Source organism: Prunus mume, linkage group LG7 (genome assembly GCF_029339155.1).
Source record: "Prunus mume cultivar Tortuosa linkage group LG7, ASM2933915v1, whole genome shotgun sequence".
Lineage (NCBI taxonomy): Eukaryota > Viridiplantae > Streptophyta > Magnoliopsida > Rosales > Rosaceae > Prunus > Prunus mume.
The window spans coordinates 18,054,948-18,071,736 of NC_142704.1; the positions used below are offsets into that span (position 1 = coordinate 18,054,948).

The window sequence follows — 16,789 nt, forward strand, 5'->3', positions numbered from 1 at the left end:
GCACCAGTTGACCCGCATGAGGGACCTTCAAGAGGTCCAGCGAGCACGGACCAGCAGTGAGTGGACTTTTTGTTTTATAACAGATTTATGCAACTCGATTCCATTATTTGATCTTGAATAAGTTTTATTCAAAGATTAGTACTTTCATAACTTGATATGTGCTTTTAAATATTTTAATTTATATGCTGCCGAGTGGAATATTCTTTAAGGATATAGAAAAAGGAAGTTCTAGCTAAATATCAGTTAAATGGCAGCAGAGTGTTAGATTTAATAGAAATTCAGTTATTTATCAGATCTTTCAGAAATCTTATATTTTTCTAAAGCCACCTTAGGTACCCAGATATAAATATGTTGCCTTCGGATAAATTGGTTGCCTTCGGTAAATATGTTGCCTTCTGATTTTATCAATAGCCTTCAGTTTAGTCAGCATGCTTGACAGTTGCCCCATGAGTTCTATGGTACCCGGACTCGTGTGGAGCGAGGATGCTAATCAGATGACTTATGTCCCCGAATCTCGCGAGTTTGCTCGCCGGTTGATCTTGTGTCACCGAGACCTGCGAGAGCGTGTCACCACTGGTGATACGAGGAGTTGACGGAAATAAAAGGGTGCACCTAGATGGTAGTTTTAAACTGATTTCAGTGCTTTTAAGAGTTTAAAGTTGACCATGAGTATGATTGGTGTATATACGTATAAATATGCGATTGCATTGATTTTAGTACGTATATTTTGAATAACTGTTTTTACAGTGGGGTTAATATGTTTTTATGTATTTTTCTAAACTTGTTTTTGGGTCCGCTCACCTTTTTAATGCTTTGCGCCCCCACGCAGAGACATGCATCCATGAGCCACCACATGGCGTTTCCGCTTCCCGCACTTCCTCAGTTTGATGTAGGGTTTCTTGGTTCACAAGTTGCTCACTTCCTTGTAAATTGATCTGTATAGTTGCTCTGATATTGCCCTAAGACGTAGTTAACTGTTGGAACGTACTTATTTGTGTGCTGGCAATTGGTGTATATATTTAAATGCTTGTTGACAGGTGTAAATTTTGGGGAATGTTCGATTTATAGGAGAAACTCTATCGAATTTTCGGTAGAAGTCAAACCTAAAATGAAGTTAAGTTTTTAACAAGAAAGGCAATTAGGTCATTTGTGCTCGGCACCCACCAGGTGTCGATCACGCACAGGGTTTGGCCCGGATTCCGAAGTGGAATTTGGGTCGAGTTCTGTCATAAGTGGTATAAGATGACATGACCAATGGACCAAATGGAGCCCCAAATACCCACCCAAATTTTGGCAACTAAGGGGAAGATCACCCCTTGCCTTTTATGTCGTCCTATATAAGCTAAATTTTGAAGAAAACCTAGCTAAAGGGTTTTTGGTTTCCTACTTTGGTTGATGAGTGATTATCCTTGCATCTCATATTCCATAAACCAAAAATTGGTCCAATCAAGCAATAGACTAGCATCCATACTTCTTGATTGCCTTCTCTTCATCTGTATGAGCATTTGGTGCGGTGAGGTAGAAGACTCCAATCTTGGAGTCTTAAGGTGAAGGAGTCAAAATCATGAGAAAGAAAAGGCATTTCCAACAAAGGTGTTCATTCTTAATAAATCAAGAAAAGGTCATCAAGTGTAAAGATCTATTCCCTTTTCCCTTTTCTATTTGTAATCAAAGAGACTAGGCTAGGATACTTAGTTTAAAATGAAAAATGTTTAGCTCAACTAGTATAAACAAAATGAATCTGCCATTTAGAATGTTTTTGTTGTATAGGTTGTGGCTAGAGTTCATTTCCTAAGTATTATATGCATGTTTCCTTCAGTCTGAATGCGTTGGTATAGGTATTGGACCGTGGTTTGGAGGCAACGAAAAATCTCTCAAGACACCCATCGTTGCTGGTGGTAGGTGGCGGTGCGTGGGCCACTTGGTGGTGGTTCTTAGAGTTCATGTCGTCCCGAGCAAGACGATTTGCTCATATTAGCAATTGGATACCGTTTGACTATCGAACGGATATTACGCCTATTAGGCGATATCTGAGTTCGATAGGTTCGGACCGTTAGATCAGTCCCATTTTCTAATATTTCGTTCCCCATGTCTCTAGGATCGAGTAGGAATTGGTTGATTGAGAATCGAAGTCCTAGATACTCCAAATCAATTATTTAAGAGTTAAGTACTAAGTCAACGTCCAATCGCGCAATCGTGAGTGATCCGACTGCTCAATCAAGACCAAACTTTGGAGATGTGTTACGTAGACCTTGGTGAACTTAGAGGAACATTCAGACCGAAAATTGGAGGTTGTGGGCCCTGAGGGCCTAATTGGTCAAATTTCGCGATCGAGGTCAAACCGACCGTTGGATCGTGACGAGACTTCTAGGATGGGTTTAACTCATGGTTATAGACCAATAGGAATCATCATATAACAAATAGATGTTGTGGGCCCTACGAGCCCAATTGATTTAAATAATGGGCTTTGTCGGCTCGATTTAGGCCATTTAGTAGTTGTAGTTGTAATTGGAGGTTTGTTTTAAAATGGTATTATACTGTGAGAGTTTTAGTAAATGTTTATGAATTACTGCAATCACTTTTACTTTCCAAGCATGTTATATTATGTTTAAATGTGTGGAGTTGGGAATTGCTTAGTTAACCGGGTTTTGGCATGAATAAGGAATTAATTAAATGCCTAATTATATGTCTATATTTAAATATATGCTCGGTGGCTTGAAATGAATGAATTATGGATACTAGTTTTCTCAATAGTATGTGGTACATATTTGAATGTAGTTTGAGAACAATTTTGAAAGATTATGTATGGTCAAATTCAAGTTAAGGAATGTTGGGATTGATCTCATTTTAAAAAGGGGATTTTTGGGTTATCTATTTAAGAACTTATTTTTGAAAAGTTGAGAAAGGATTTGGAAATGGATTTGTGAAAGTGGATTTATTGTAAAAAGAGAAATTTTATGACAAGTTTCGAAAAATAATTTTTAAACCCACCACAAGAGTACCTCGCTAGTTGCCTTCGAAACAGTCTAGTCATATATAACAATGCCCCACGAGTCTCGATGACACCTGAATCATGTGGTGCAAGGATTTGTATTCTCAGGTTGATTATATCTTCTTGAGTCATGTGAGGGGATTTGATAGATATGCATTTCGATCACTCGATTTTACGATATGCGTGAAGGGAATATTATGGGAATGGTGTTGTGTAGAGATTTCTAAAAACTCTACAACCAAATTTTGAGAGTATAAATCACCTAGTATGCCATATCTAATATGAAATCAAAGTAAGAGCGGAAGCATTAAAAAAAACTAGGGATTTATGCAAGTCTCATTTGTTCCCAATCTTTATAAGTCTATGAAAGTGTGCACCAAAGACTCTCTAAATCCTATTTGAGGGAAAGATAAGATGTTCATACCCTTGGAACGTGAATCTTGAAACTAAGAATGGTGTTTAAGTAGAGGGAGTGGTCCCTTTGTTGTTGGCTCTCCCTTTGATGTTGATTCTCCACCTTGTAGCTCTCCAAATAGGTACAAAGATATGAACCTCCCCAAAGCTCTTTATCAATGATTGAATAGGATGAGAGAATGAGTAGACAACAAGTGAAGAGTGATGCTAGCACCTTCACTTGATGTACGTAATAGATTCAAGGGGTTAGGGAGAGAGAGATTGATGTTTTCTCTCTTCCAATTTCACCAACTTGAAAAACCCTAGGATGATAGGAATCCATAACTACACACTTATAGGATCAAAAATGTCACAAGAGTGACAAAAATGCCCCCAAGCCCTAGTGTAGCCACACCCCCCCTTTTGTGTGTCATCTTTTGCTATCTTGGTCCAACACATTAATCCTATAATGTGTCACATATTTGCCTAAGTCCATATGGTCAAATTCATTTTGAATTTCCAAGTCATATGAGACCTTTAATTAAAGTTTCATAACTTTAATTGAATAATTAAATTAATCTTAATCAATTTAATTACTCTAGTGACTTGACTAATTCAATCACTCACTTGTCTAATGTGTGTTGGTCCCGGTCATCTTTAATTGACCATGTCAAGTGTCGGGTCAACCGTTTGACCTTTGACCTTTGACTTTCACATTGACTTTGACCGAGTCACAAAATCATTCATTCTCTTCATAATTTCCCAATCAATTCATTTTCGGTGTGTGATCCTATAGGTTCTAATTAGTGAGGCAGTGGGTATGAGTGATTCACTCTGAATCAAGTGTGAATTGTATCCCTCCATACAATTCTCCCTATTGGCAAAGGCTAATTATAAGGGAGTTTCACTAAAACACCCAAAATGGAGGTTGAAATTATAAAAAAACCCAACACTCAAAACACTTTATAAACACACCCAAAACCCATCATTACACACACTCAAAACCTATTTATAAACACACCCAAAAAGTTGACTTTGGGGTTGATTTTGGGTGTGTTTCTATGTTTAAATAGTGCTTGGGTTTTTTTATAAATACATGTCTAGGATTGGGTTTATTTATAAATTTGTATAATTATAATTAGTCCTTACAAGGCTTCCATAAGTCATGAGTGACACCTAGTAGTATGTTATGGCTACCCAAGCTAAAAAGAATTCATTTAGAGAACCTACTCAGTTTGTGATTACAATGCAATTTGATCATTCTTTAATTCAATACTTTATGTCATATTCTCGGGATATGGTAAACTTGTGTCAAAATCCCTAATATGACATCTCTTGATTATTTGATGAAATTTGATGAAATTACAAACGTTTTTGTTTCAATTTCCATCCAATACTTTGGCCAAAAATTCACGAATCATATTTTTAGAGTGTTCTCTTTTCTTACTAAGAATAGAGATTCCTTGTTGTACATTCATTTGTCTCTGCGTATACGCTAAGAATCTTGAGGAACACCTTTAAGTCACATTATTTTGATACGACCATATAGTGCTCTCAAAGAGAAACAACTATGATGTCTCAAGTTTAAGGATTAATTTGCATTATCACAACTTAGAATTCTTTGTTTGACACTTGTGAGTAAGACTTTCATACAAGAATTCTAGAGTTGATCACGTTCAGTGGCCTTCATCTTCTATAGAGCACCTACACATATATCTCAGTGTCTCTACATAAATGACTTGAGACTAGTCATCTTCCCAATTGAGCAGACATAATGTGTACCAGTCTTTGCGGGTCACCATTGTCCAATTGGTGATTCTATGCCAAGAACATTTTAGGATACGATATTATATGCATGGAAAGGTCTCGTGCATCTAACTTCTTTAGACCACTTTCCATTTATATCTTAATCCATGGACTTGTTACTTTGTGTACTTTATATATCAAAAGCAATGTTCTTGCCTCTTTACTATTATATATTATTTCCTTAGAATTATCCATTTTATATTGGCTTCTAGGGCATATTTTTAACAATGTGTTCTCTAGCTGACTGCGTGCGTGTCCCCTGAGTTCAACGAGGATGTAACATATATGGTACTTGGAATTGACATAATATTATTAGAATTGACGGATTTTGATTGGGAGTACGCCTAGGTGGAGAGTATTTGAGTTTTGAGATGTTTTAAACTAAAACTGATGATTTTATCTTGGTACTTATTGGTCAAAATTTTAATACATGTTTTCAGATTTATGAGACAATGATTGAGAGTTTTCTAAGTTTAAGGATTTTATACAATTCACAACTATTTTCTTAAGTGATGAGTTTGTTTTTACATGTGAAAGATTGAAACATGTTTTATTCAAACCATTGATATTGATATTAAGGTTTCAGTGGCCAATATTATTTTAATAATTTTCTTGTTTTCCTACTTATCTGTAATGAGCTATTAAATATGTGTATTTGTATCTACACATATGTGATGGGTGGAAGATTGTTCTGAAATCAATATCTTTTGTTTAAGTTTCAGCATATTGATTAAAGTTTGAAGCTTTTGGTTTTAGGAAAGTGTAAATGAATATTTAATTCATGTGCTTACATATGGGTTGGACCTTGATTTCTTGTATAAAGAATTACGTATGGTTTGATCCCTCAGACAACCTAGGTTAACCTAGGTGCAGCCGCAAGTTTATAATTGGGTTGTTATGTTCAGTTTTGTAAAGTTGAATTTGCTGAACACTTGAGAAATTATTTGAGTTCACTGTGCAGGTAGATTTCTGAGTTTGAGCCTTTTTGAGGAAGATTGATATGCAAAGAAGTAGAAAGTTTGGATTTGGATTTGAAGAGAATGAGAGGAGGAGGTTCTAGAAATTCAAAGAAGAAGAGAGAGAGAGAGAGAGAGAGAGAGAGAGAGAGAGAGAGAGATAACATTTCAGTTTTTATTTCATGACTATTATTTCAATTTTCTATTATTTATTTATTTATAACGTATAAAATGACTATTTTACCCTCATATTTAACGACAAATTGGATGAAATGTTGCGGATTTAGGGGGGGGGGGAATTGGTGAAGAAAAAAAAATTCATATCCTTAATTTTCTATACAATAGAATAAAAAAAGATAGGAGTGTAAATTGAAAGTTAGGTACAAATTCAGAGGGCAAATCATTAGTATACTTACGTAGTTATTCTCTCATCCGGACGTCCACACGCTATTATTGTATGGATAACGTGGAAGTCATTGTAAAGGAAGGAGCAGGAGGGTAGTAGAAAATACATAGTATCGGCACGATAATAAAGTCCGGATGTCGCATAGGAGAATTTTGTATATATATATATATATATAGTTGAATTATCTGGAATGGGAACTCAATAAATATATTTATCGTGTTACCATAACACAAGTGAATTCGTTAATTCAGTGGTGAAAATTATCCATTCAGTGTTGGAGGTTAGGGGTTGGAAACTTCATAACCTTCTCGAAACCCCATACCTTCGACTTTTGCTAATATTTCTTATTTTAATTGTGACGGCCGGATTTTCGGTTCAATTTGCACTCTAGTCAGCTAAAAATTTAGGCAACGGCATATAAATATTCCTAAACCCCCCTTTTTTTTTTCTTCTTTCTTTTTTTCTGTCTTTTATGACACAACAATCAGACAAACATCACCGTTCTTTATTAAATCCATCCATCTCCGAAAATCTGAAAACTGAGACAAATATATATATATATATATATAAATAATAATTTAAAAAATGCAGGCAAAAAGGCCATAAACGAAAATTTGAAAAGAAAATTAAAAAGAAAATACTAAAATTATAATACGGAAGCTCTTGGACTCGGTGGGTGGGAGGTGCGAAATCGAGGGCTTTCCTCTACTCTCAGACTCTCTCTCTTTCTGTCAAACACACACATTTCTTTCCCTCTTTTCTCTCTGTTGGATTTTCTTTCTGAAATTCCATCGATCTGTAAGTTATTTTTATTTATTTATTTCAATTTACAGTATTCTCATTTTTAACGCAATGCGTTGAATGCAAGCAAAAGAAAAAAGAAAATCTGCCATCTTGTTTTTGCTTGATTTGTCACTGTAGAATTTGCAGGGTAGCTCAGGAACCCTAGATCTCATTCATTTCGGGGTTGTATTATCTTCTTGTTAGGCTTGAATTTTTTAAATTGGTGATTCTGAGATTGGTTTTTGCGTGTTTGGCTCTGGATCTCGGGTTTTTCGTCGTGTTCGAGCTCCAATTTCGAGGCTTTTTGGACTCTGAGGGGTGAATTGCCTGTGGGATTTGGTCGATGGCTTCAAATCCTCCTCCATTTCAGGTGGAGGATCAGACCGACGAGGATTTCTTTGATAAATTGGTTGAAGATGACCTGGGGCCCGCCGAATCAGGCCCCAAATGCAACGAAGGAAACGATTCCGATGACGCTAAGGCATTCACCAATCTGAGTAGTGGTGATTCTGTAGCAGCTGTATCTGAGGATTCTGGTGCCAATGCCAAAGCCAAAGACGACGAAAATAAGGCGTTCGCCAATCTGACTATTGGTGATTCTGCAGCTGTATCTGAGGATTTGGGTGCCAGAACCAAAACAAAAGATGAAATAGGTCCTGATGAGTCGAATTCATTCGGGTTCCGTAACGTAATGGAGTCGAAGAATTCGGTTATTGATGACGGAGTGATTCAGTCCAATAATGATGGGGCGGGATCTCAATTGACGTCAGATTCCAGAATGAGCAAGAGCAACGATTCTGGAGCTTCAGGGGTGAAGGAGATAGGGTGGGGTTCGTTTCATGCTGATTCTGCACAAAATGGGATTCATGGGTTTGGATCGTACTCAGATTTTTTCAATGAATTGGGAGATAGTTCTGGGGATTTCCCCCCGAAAGTAGACGGAAACTTGAGTACTAAATCAAAAACTGCACCCAGTAATGAAGATCATACAGCACAAGGTTTGAACCATTCGGTTAATAACGAGCAATATCAAGAGGGCCAAGCTTATGGAGCAACTGTGGAGGAAAGTAGAAATGAGCAGGATCTAAATAGTACGGAATATTGGGAAAGTCTTTATCCAGGGTGGAAGTATGACCCTAACACGGGGCAATGGTATCAAGTGGACAGTTTCGATGTGCCTGCAAATGCTGAAGGGAGCTTCGGCACTGATTCAGCCAGTGATTGGGCCACTGTTTCTGATAACAAAACTGAGGTTTCTTATTTGCAGCAAACGGCTCATTCCGTTGCGGGAACTGTGACTGAAACTAGCACGACTGGTAGTTTGTCAAACTGGGATCAGGTCTCACAAGGGACTAATGGGTACCCAGCACATATGGTTTTCAATCCTGAATACCCGGGTTGGTACTATGATACAATTGCGCAAGAATGGCGCTCATTGGAGGGGTATAACTCCTCTCTGCAACCGACTGCTCAAGCCCAGAATGATACTAGTTTATATGGTGAGTACAGGCAAGATAGCAATTATGGGTCGCTAGGGGTTGGTAGCCAAGGTCAAGACAGCAGCTGGGCTGGGTCTTATAGTAATTACAATCAACAGGGTTCAAATATGTGGCAAGCTCGGACTGGAACTAACAATGAGGCTTTTTCAAGTTTTGGTGGAAACCAGCAGATGAGTAATTCGTTTGGTTCAACAGTCAACAAGGACCAGCAGAAGTCATTAAATTCTTTCGGAGCAGTTCCTGTGTACAACAAAGCGAGTCAAGGTCATGGTGAGGCTAATGGGACTGTCGGGTTCCAAAGTTTCCTCCCAGGTGGTAACTTTAGCCAGCAGTTTAATCAAGGAAATGCAAAGCTGATCGAACAAACACAATTCTCAGATGATTACTATGGCAATCAGAAACCTTTAAATTATTCCCAGCAACCTTTCCAGAGTGGCAATCAGTTTTCGTATGCTCCCAGCGTAGGAAGATCATCTGCTGGGCGTCCTCCACATGCCCTAGTAACTTTCGGATTTGGTGGGAAACTCATTGTAATGAAGGACAATAGTAGTCTCACGAATTTGTCATATGGAAGTCAGGTGAGGCCTCGAAACCTTCTCTCTTTAAGATTAATTAAGGCTCCATTTGGTTGACAAAAGGCTGATGGAAGGAAATAAAAATCCAAATTTTTTCGAAGTGGTTATTTGATCTTCCACTGGTTTCCTGAATAGAGATAGAAAGTTTGAAACTAGAAAGAATTGCTTTATCGATTGATAACCTGTATTAGGTACTGACTTGATTTATGTTTGGTCCCAAATTCCTTCTCAGACTTGTGGCCAAATGGAGCGTACAACTTTTCTGTTTACATTGTTCCATGAAAGGCCTAATTATGCATGTTTTATTGTTATGTGAAGGACCCTGTAGGAGGCTCAGTTTCTGTCCTGAACTTGATAGAAGTTTTTACGGAAAAGACTGATGCTTCAAGTTTTGGAATGAGTACTTGTGATTATTTTCGTGCTTTGTGCCAACAATCCTTCCCAGGTCCCTTGGTTGGAGGGAGTGTTGGAAGCAAAGAGTTGAACAAATGGATGGATGAGAGGATTGCTAACTGTGAATCATCAGAGATGGACTATAGGAAAGGCAAAGTATTGAGGTTGCTTCTTTCTTTGCTTAAGATAGCTTGTCAACATTATGGAAAACTTCGATCTCCTTTTGGAACCGACAATTTATCGAGGGTAAATCACATTCCTGTCCTTTGGTACTTGTAGCTTTTGAAACTTCTCTTAAGTTGACTCTATTTCTTTTAAGTTATCCTGCATTTAGTCACGCATATTGTCACCTCTTTCTCTGTGTGTGTGTTTGTGTGTATTTATGTGAGATAAAGGCATATCTTCCCATGAATGGTTTCTCAACTTTTCTCCTAGCCAGAGTATTTTTTAAGAGCCACATAGAGATATGACTAATATGTATCTTGTATACTTTTGGGCTTCTCTTGTGATAGGAAAGCGACACTCCAGAATCAGCAGTTGCTAAACTTTTTGCATCTGCAAAGAGCAATGGTGTACAATTCAGTGAGTATGGTGCTCTTAGTCACTGTGTGCAGAAAATGCCTTCAGAAGGACAAATGCGGGTATGGATAAACAACTCTGATGACAACTCCCCTTCTCTCTAAATTATCAAAATTTTCATTTTGTAATAGGGTGGTTGTATGTCCTAGGCAACTGCTTCTGAGGTACAAAATCTTCTGGTTTCTGGTAGAAAGAAAGAGGCTTTACAATGTGCACAAGAAGGTCAGTTGTGGGGACCTGCGCTTGTTATTGCTTCACAGCTTGGGGAACAGGTTTGTTGGCCATTGATGCTAAATTCGAAGACTTCAATCAGATGTTACTTTCTTGAGGTACATTGTCAGTTTATACTGAAGGATGCACTCATCTCACCCTTTTTTTCTCTTCCTTTTCCTCCGGTTGGGATGGCGGCTTGGAACAACTTCAGTTTTATGTTGATACTGTGAAGCAAATGGCACTTCGTCAGCTGGTTGCAGGATCACCGTTGCGGACATTATGCCTGCTCATTGCCGGGCAACCTGCTGAAGTGTTCTCTACTGACACTACATCTGAGATCAATCGACCCGGTGCTGTTAATACCCCTCAACCACCTGCACAGGTGAGATATCTATTTAAAAACTGCTTATTGGGATAGGCTTTAGCGATTTATATACAATACTAGCCAACTCACCTGTTTTTAGTTTCCTTTAGAAAGTGAATAGACAAACAAAAGTAATTATGCATTTAGTTTCAATAGCAATTAAAAGAAAAGAGGAATCGCACTAAAGCAAGAGAGGAGGTTCGTATAAAGGATGCAAGCTAGAAGATTAGAAGACAGTTGCTTCTTGGATCAATATGTTGCTTCTCATAGCTATATACATGTAGTGTAGTTCATTTAGGGACATCCGATTAAATTTGAACATAGCATTACCTGTAGTGCTGCACTTGGTAGTACGATTGGAATAAGTTCTCTAATTTCATCTTCTTTTTCTGAATTCTTTAGCAGTACATTTGCCTTAAAATGCTTTTTGTTTCTGTTATGCAACTACAGTTTGGTGCAAATAAAATGCTTGATGACTGGGAGGAGAATCTGGCTGTGATAACTGCAAACAGAACAAAAGATGATGAACTCGTAATTATTCATCTTGGAGATTGCTTATGGAAGGATAGGAGTGAGGTATGATACTGTTACATGTAACCTTTTTCCTTTACGTATGTTAACTTTTTATCACTTAATCGGACATGAGTTGTGTATCAGATTACTGCAGCACACATCTGCTATTTAGTGGCAGAAGCAAATTTTGAGTCATACTCTGATAGCGCAAGACTATGTCTAATTGGAGCAGATCACTGGAAATCACCTCGAACTTATGCTAGTCCGGAGGCCATTCAGGTGCTTTCGAATGCTGTTATCTTTTATGCATTATCTCTTCATTTTATTCTTCAGAAACTTCTCCTTGTGCTAGTTATTTTTTGGTGCCTGGATCGTGCCTGAATGCACGCTTTAATGCAACAGTGCGAATCTGGACTCCAAGTAACTTTGTATGGTAGCTTTATCAGAGATTTCAGGGTTGAAAGTTAATGTTTTTTTGTAACATCCTTAAATCATAGCATAAGCCAGGTCTTGGACACTAGATCAACAGTGTCTAATCTCATTCGTCTCTCTTTTTAGTGTTTTCCCCTCCCCTAATTCCTAATTCAATTTTTTTTACCCTAACCTGTTCATTTATCTTTCTTCTCTACTTGATCTTTATTTTCTTTTATTTTACCCTTTGAGCGAAAAGTAACAACTTCCTAGTCACTTATAGCTTCAATATAAATTCTCTCCTTCGAAAACTGATTCTTATTTGCTTGTTCATATGCAATGAGACATAATAATTGCTTAACAAGAGTCTTGTATTAATTCCTTTAAGCAATGCTTTCTGGAGTCTATACTCAGTTTGCCCTTATGATCTTTTGACAGAGGACTGAACTATATGAATATTCAAGGGTGCTTGGAAACTCTCAGTTTATCCTTCTACCATTTCAGCCATATAAGCTCATATATGCGCACATGCTTGCTGAAGTTGGAAGAGTTTCTGACTCGTTGAAGTAAGCATGTGCATTTTTCTTTTATTTGGTGCTTTCTTTCATATCTGTTTTTCTTAACAAAGTGCATGTAATACAGGTACTGTCAAACAATACTAAAGTCTTTGAAAACCGGAAGAGCACCAGAAGTGGAAACGTGGAAGCAGCTAGTATTATCTCTTGAGGAGAGGATTAAAACCCATCAGCAGGTAGTTCTTTGTCCTATTGTTTGTATGTTATCATTTTCAAGCTAATATGACTAATCCCTCTGAATGCACATTCCATTTTCAGGGTGGATACTCTGTAAATTTGGTTTCTACAAAGTTTGTAGGTAAATTGCTCAACTTGTTTGATAGTACTGCACATCGTGTTGTTGGGGGCCTACCGCCACCTGCACCATCCACATACCAGGAAGTACTCAAGGTAATGACCATTACCAGCAGCCAATGGGCCCCAGAGTATCTGCTAGTCAATCAACAATGGCCATGTCGTCTTTAATTCCTTCTGCTTCAATGGAACCCATAAGTGAGTGGGCAGCTGATGGCAATAGAAAGCCAATGCATAATAGAAGTGTTTCAGAGCCAGACTTTGGTAGAACTCCAAGACAGGTGTTGTAAAATTCTCCATGTGTAAAGTTCACTCATGCGTGCACACACCTGCTCAGTGCATTACAACACCCATATATGCAATTAATCACCTCTTTGATTTCTGTGTGCTTGATTATATTTTTTGACATCTCTTCTCATTATGAGTTCAGGTTGATTCATCAAAGGAAACGGCTTCACCTGATGCCCAAGGAAAAGCCTCAGGGGGTACTTCTCGCTTTGCTCGTTTTGGTTTCGGGTCACAGCTGTTGCAAAAGACTGTGGGTCTAGTCTTAAGACCTCGCCCAGGCAAACAGGTAGTTTTTACTTTCATATATTACGGTTTCCTTCATCCCCCCTCCCCTTCTTTTTCTTTTCTTTTTCTCATAAACATTTTTGAGAAAGAAGTACAGATGTTGTCTCTTCTGGTAAATCATCACTAACAAATTTTCTACCTGTTACTGAAGGCTAAGTTGGGTGAAACAAATAAGTTCTACTATGACGAAAAACTTAAGAGATGGGTTGAGGAAGGTGTTGAACCCCCAGCTGAAGAAGCTGCCTTGCCTCCTCCTCCGACAACTACGGCCTTCCACAATGGTGTGTCTGATTACAACTTGAAATCTGTTTTGAAGAAAGAAGGGTCTCCCACTAAGGGCAGCCCAGATTTACAAACTTCAACCCCTCCAGGACCAACTTCAGGAACCCCACCTATTCCACCCAGCTCAAATCAATTCTCAGCTCGTGGACGGTTGGGTATTCGGTCCAGGTAAATAAGTTTGCTCTGTCTCTCTCAACCAAACTTCCAACCCCCCTCATGTTGTGCATTAAGTGAAGGTCATATTTAATTTCCTTGGTTGAATTACTATAATTCCCTTCTGTCCTTCTTGCTAGAACTGCTTGAAAATTTGAAGAGAAATGCCCATCCCTTAAATAGCTGGTGGTATAATATTGTTTGAAACAAACTGGGAAATTTATTTTGGGAGCACAGACTTCCACTCCACCAGGGTTTTCTTTGCAGAACTGGAGAACCAGATCATCCAACCTAACTACCAATCAACTTGGACGTGATTTTGGCCATTAGAAATTTATGTGGATTTTATGAACCTAAGAAGTTAATATTTCTAAAGTTCTCTCAATTCAAATCCTTTCATTCAAAAGGTTTTTTTTTTCTCTGGGACTGAGTTTTCACAAGCCCTTTGCAGAGCAAAGTCAATGTTATGTCTTTTCACCAAAATTTCCACTATTCATCAAATGTGGGAATGAATTTGAGTTGACTATATTGTTTGTGGAATTTTGGCAGATATGTTGACACATTCAACCAAGGTGGTGGAAGCCCAGCAAACTTGTTCCAGTCACCTTCTGTTCCATCAGTTAAGCCTGCTGTGGCTGCCAATGCAAAGTTTTTCATTCCCACCTTAGGATCATCAAGTGAACAGACTATGGAGGCTATTGCTGAAAGTGTGCAAGAAGATGTTGCAGCTAAAGAAGTTCCCTCAACATCTGCTAGGAATGACCCATTCCAGACTCCTCTGCCCCCATCTTCAACGACCATGCAAAGGTTCCCGAGCATGGGTAATATTCATGGCATGGAAGTTGCTACAAATGCTAATGGCTCTGTTCCACCCCACTCACGACGGACGGCCTCTTGGGGTGGAAGCTCCAATGATGTATTTAGCCCTCCTCCCAAAATGGGGGAAATAAAACCTCTAGGGGAGGCATTAGGCATGTCCCCAGCTATGTTTAGGCCTAGTGAGCCTTCTATGATGCGCGTGCCAATGAATGGTGGCAGTTTTGGTGATGATCTTCATGAAGTGGAACTTTGAGCCGAAGTAATGAAGATGTAAATATCAAGTTTTGCTCCTAGTGATCTATACAATACTTGTGATGTTCCTGCTCCTGCATCTCTCAAAAAGTCAAAATGGTGGGTATGTATGTGCCAGAAGTAAGTCCCATAGAACAATTATTTTCGTTTTCAAAATCCCTACTCCCCACCCTAACATGTTGTATGTTCAGATGTAATTGGCGCAATTCCTTTATTCTCGAGCCAATATTTTATTTTAATGCCCGGGGAGTTGCCACCATTTCTGGCTTGGGAGCTGGTTTTTTTTTTTTTTTTTTTTTCTGGTTTCCTTTGACAAAAAAGCCTGCATGGGCGCCATTGTACAGATCATTTTTTCATTTGTTTAAAAACAGTAAACGTTCCTTGAAGTAGATAAAAGGGTCTACAGATCTTCTCAAGGGAAAAAGATAGTGTATCGAATTGAGAGAAAAATAAGATGCCTTGTTTTTGTTCTTTGGTTATGTATTGCTATTACTTTGTGACATTGAATTAATGTTAAAAAGGCCGGATTTTACTCTCTTTTCTTTTTTAAGTTGCAAAATATCCAGCAACAGTTGATGAAAATAAGGAAAATGTCTTTTGGCAGATTTCAGAGCTGAAATTAACCCACCTCCAATTAAGCAGTGGGGAAGATATATGTTAGCGAGTAAGTTTGGTTTCTCCTTTTTGTTTTTTGTTTTCTTTTTTGTGAGTGGAAGAGAAATTCCATTAACCCAAGAACATTACACAAGGCCGACGTGTTAACAATGGCTTTATTAAAACCTTCTCATGAGAACCACATGGGAAAACTCCCAAGCGAGGAAAGAGTGCTACACATGCAGTAGACTAGCAGACTAACAAGAGAGTCTAGACAAAAACAAAAACACAGTTTAGTCACCTCTTAAAACAAAACTTCCCCACCAACAAACACAAATTAAGAAAACCCATTGAAAAAGCATACCAACACCTCTCTAGTTCTGTCAAAGAAGGCCTCCTAAGCAAACATAGTCATTTGTATAGCGCAAGAATTGTTCAGCATGCAATGGACATAACCAAAAGAACATCAAAAACGAACAACCCGCAAAACAAAAAACCAAAGAAACAAACTGAAGCAAAACAAACCCATCAAAGGACCACACTAGGGATGGAACGGCTTATTAAAGGTCGAGTAGAGCAATACCATACCCGTCTCCGCTCCCCATACCTGCCCTATACCCGGTTTGAATTTTCTAGGAATCCCCCTCCCCATCCCCGTCGGGGGTTTTGATATACCAAAGACGGCCCGAATCCCTAATTTTTAGAACAATTAAAAAAAAGTATTCATATTATAACACTTAAATTTCACCTTTAACTATTATTTAATTGAATTATAAAATTTCACTCAACTATTCAAAATCATCTCAATTTAATTTGACAGAGTTTCATCATTCTACAAAGCTTATGATAACTTTTAATTGTTATTGCATTCATTGCAGAAGCAGATACTCATGCATAATGCATTTGATGACCAGATAACTACCATCTAACACACTAGAATGTCCATCATAGCCGAGCATGAAAAAACCCAGATAATCAAGTGGGGATTCTTTGTTAGCACCCCATATTATTGGTGTATTTGGGATTGTGTTGTACCATATACCAAGGAAGTATTTGGTGGAATTTTCAGGTCAGAAGAAGAGACATTCCAAAGTTTCATCATCTTACAAAGGTTAGGCTAATTTTTTAATTGTTATATTATATTATATAACATATTTATTAATTAAAACCAAATACATCACTTATGGCCTGAGTTCGGGGATGGGGATAACAATACCATCCCCACCCCGTCTCCGATCGGGTATTTTTAAAAAAGGGAGATTTACTATTATACCTAATATAAGAGCCCAAATTATAAATATAAAAAACCCTATATAAAATGAACTTTAGAAACACACCAAAAGCTCATTTACAACATAACAAAA

General features: G+C 38.1%; 1 protein-coding gene across 1 annotated transcript; it reads left to right on the forward strand.

The window, feature by feature from the left end:
* The first annotated feature begins 7,236 nt into the window (after positions 1–7,236).
* LOC103337159 (protein transport protein SEC16B homolog) lies at positions 7,237–15,310 on the forward strand. Its single transcript, XM_008240311.3, is given in 14 exon segments — positions 7,237–9,413; positions 9,729–10,049; positions 10,316–10,444; positions 10,532–10,654; positions 10,807–10,977; positions 11,410–11,535; positions 11,617–11,751; positions 12,322–12,449; positions 12,526–12,634; positions 12,717–12,828; positions 12,831–13,033; positions 13,183–13,326; positions 13,477–13,775; positions 14,310–15,310. Coding segments are annotated over 14 exon segments (4,257 nt in total). The 5' UTR covers positions 7,237–7,679; the 3' UTR covers positions 14,833–15,310.
* Positions 15,311–16,789: the final 1,479 nt, after the last annotated feature.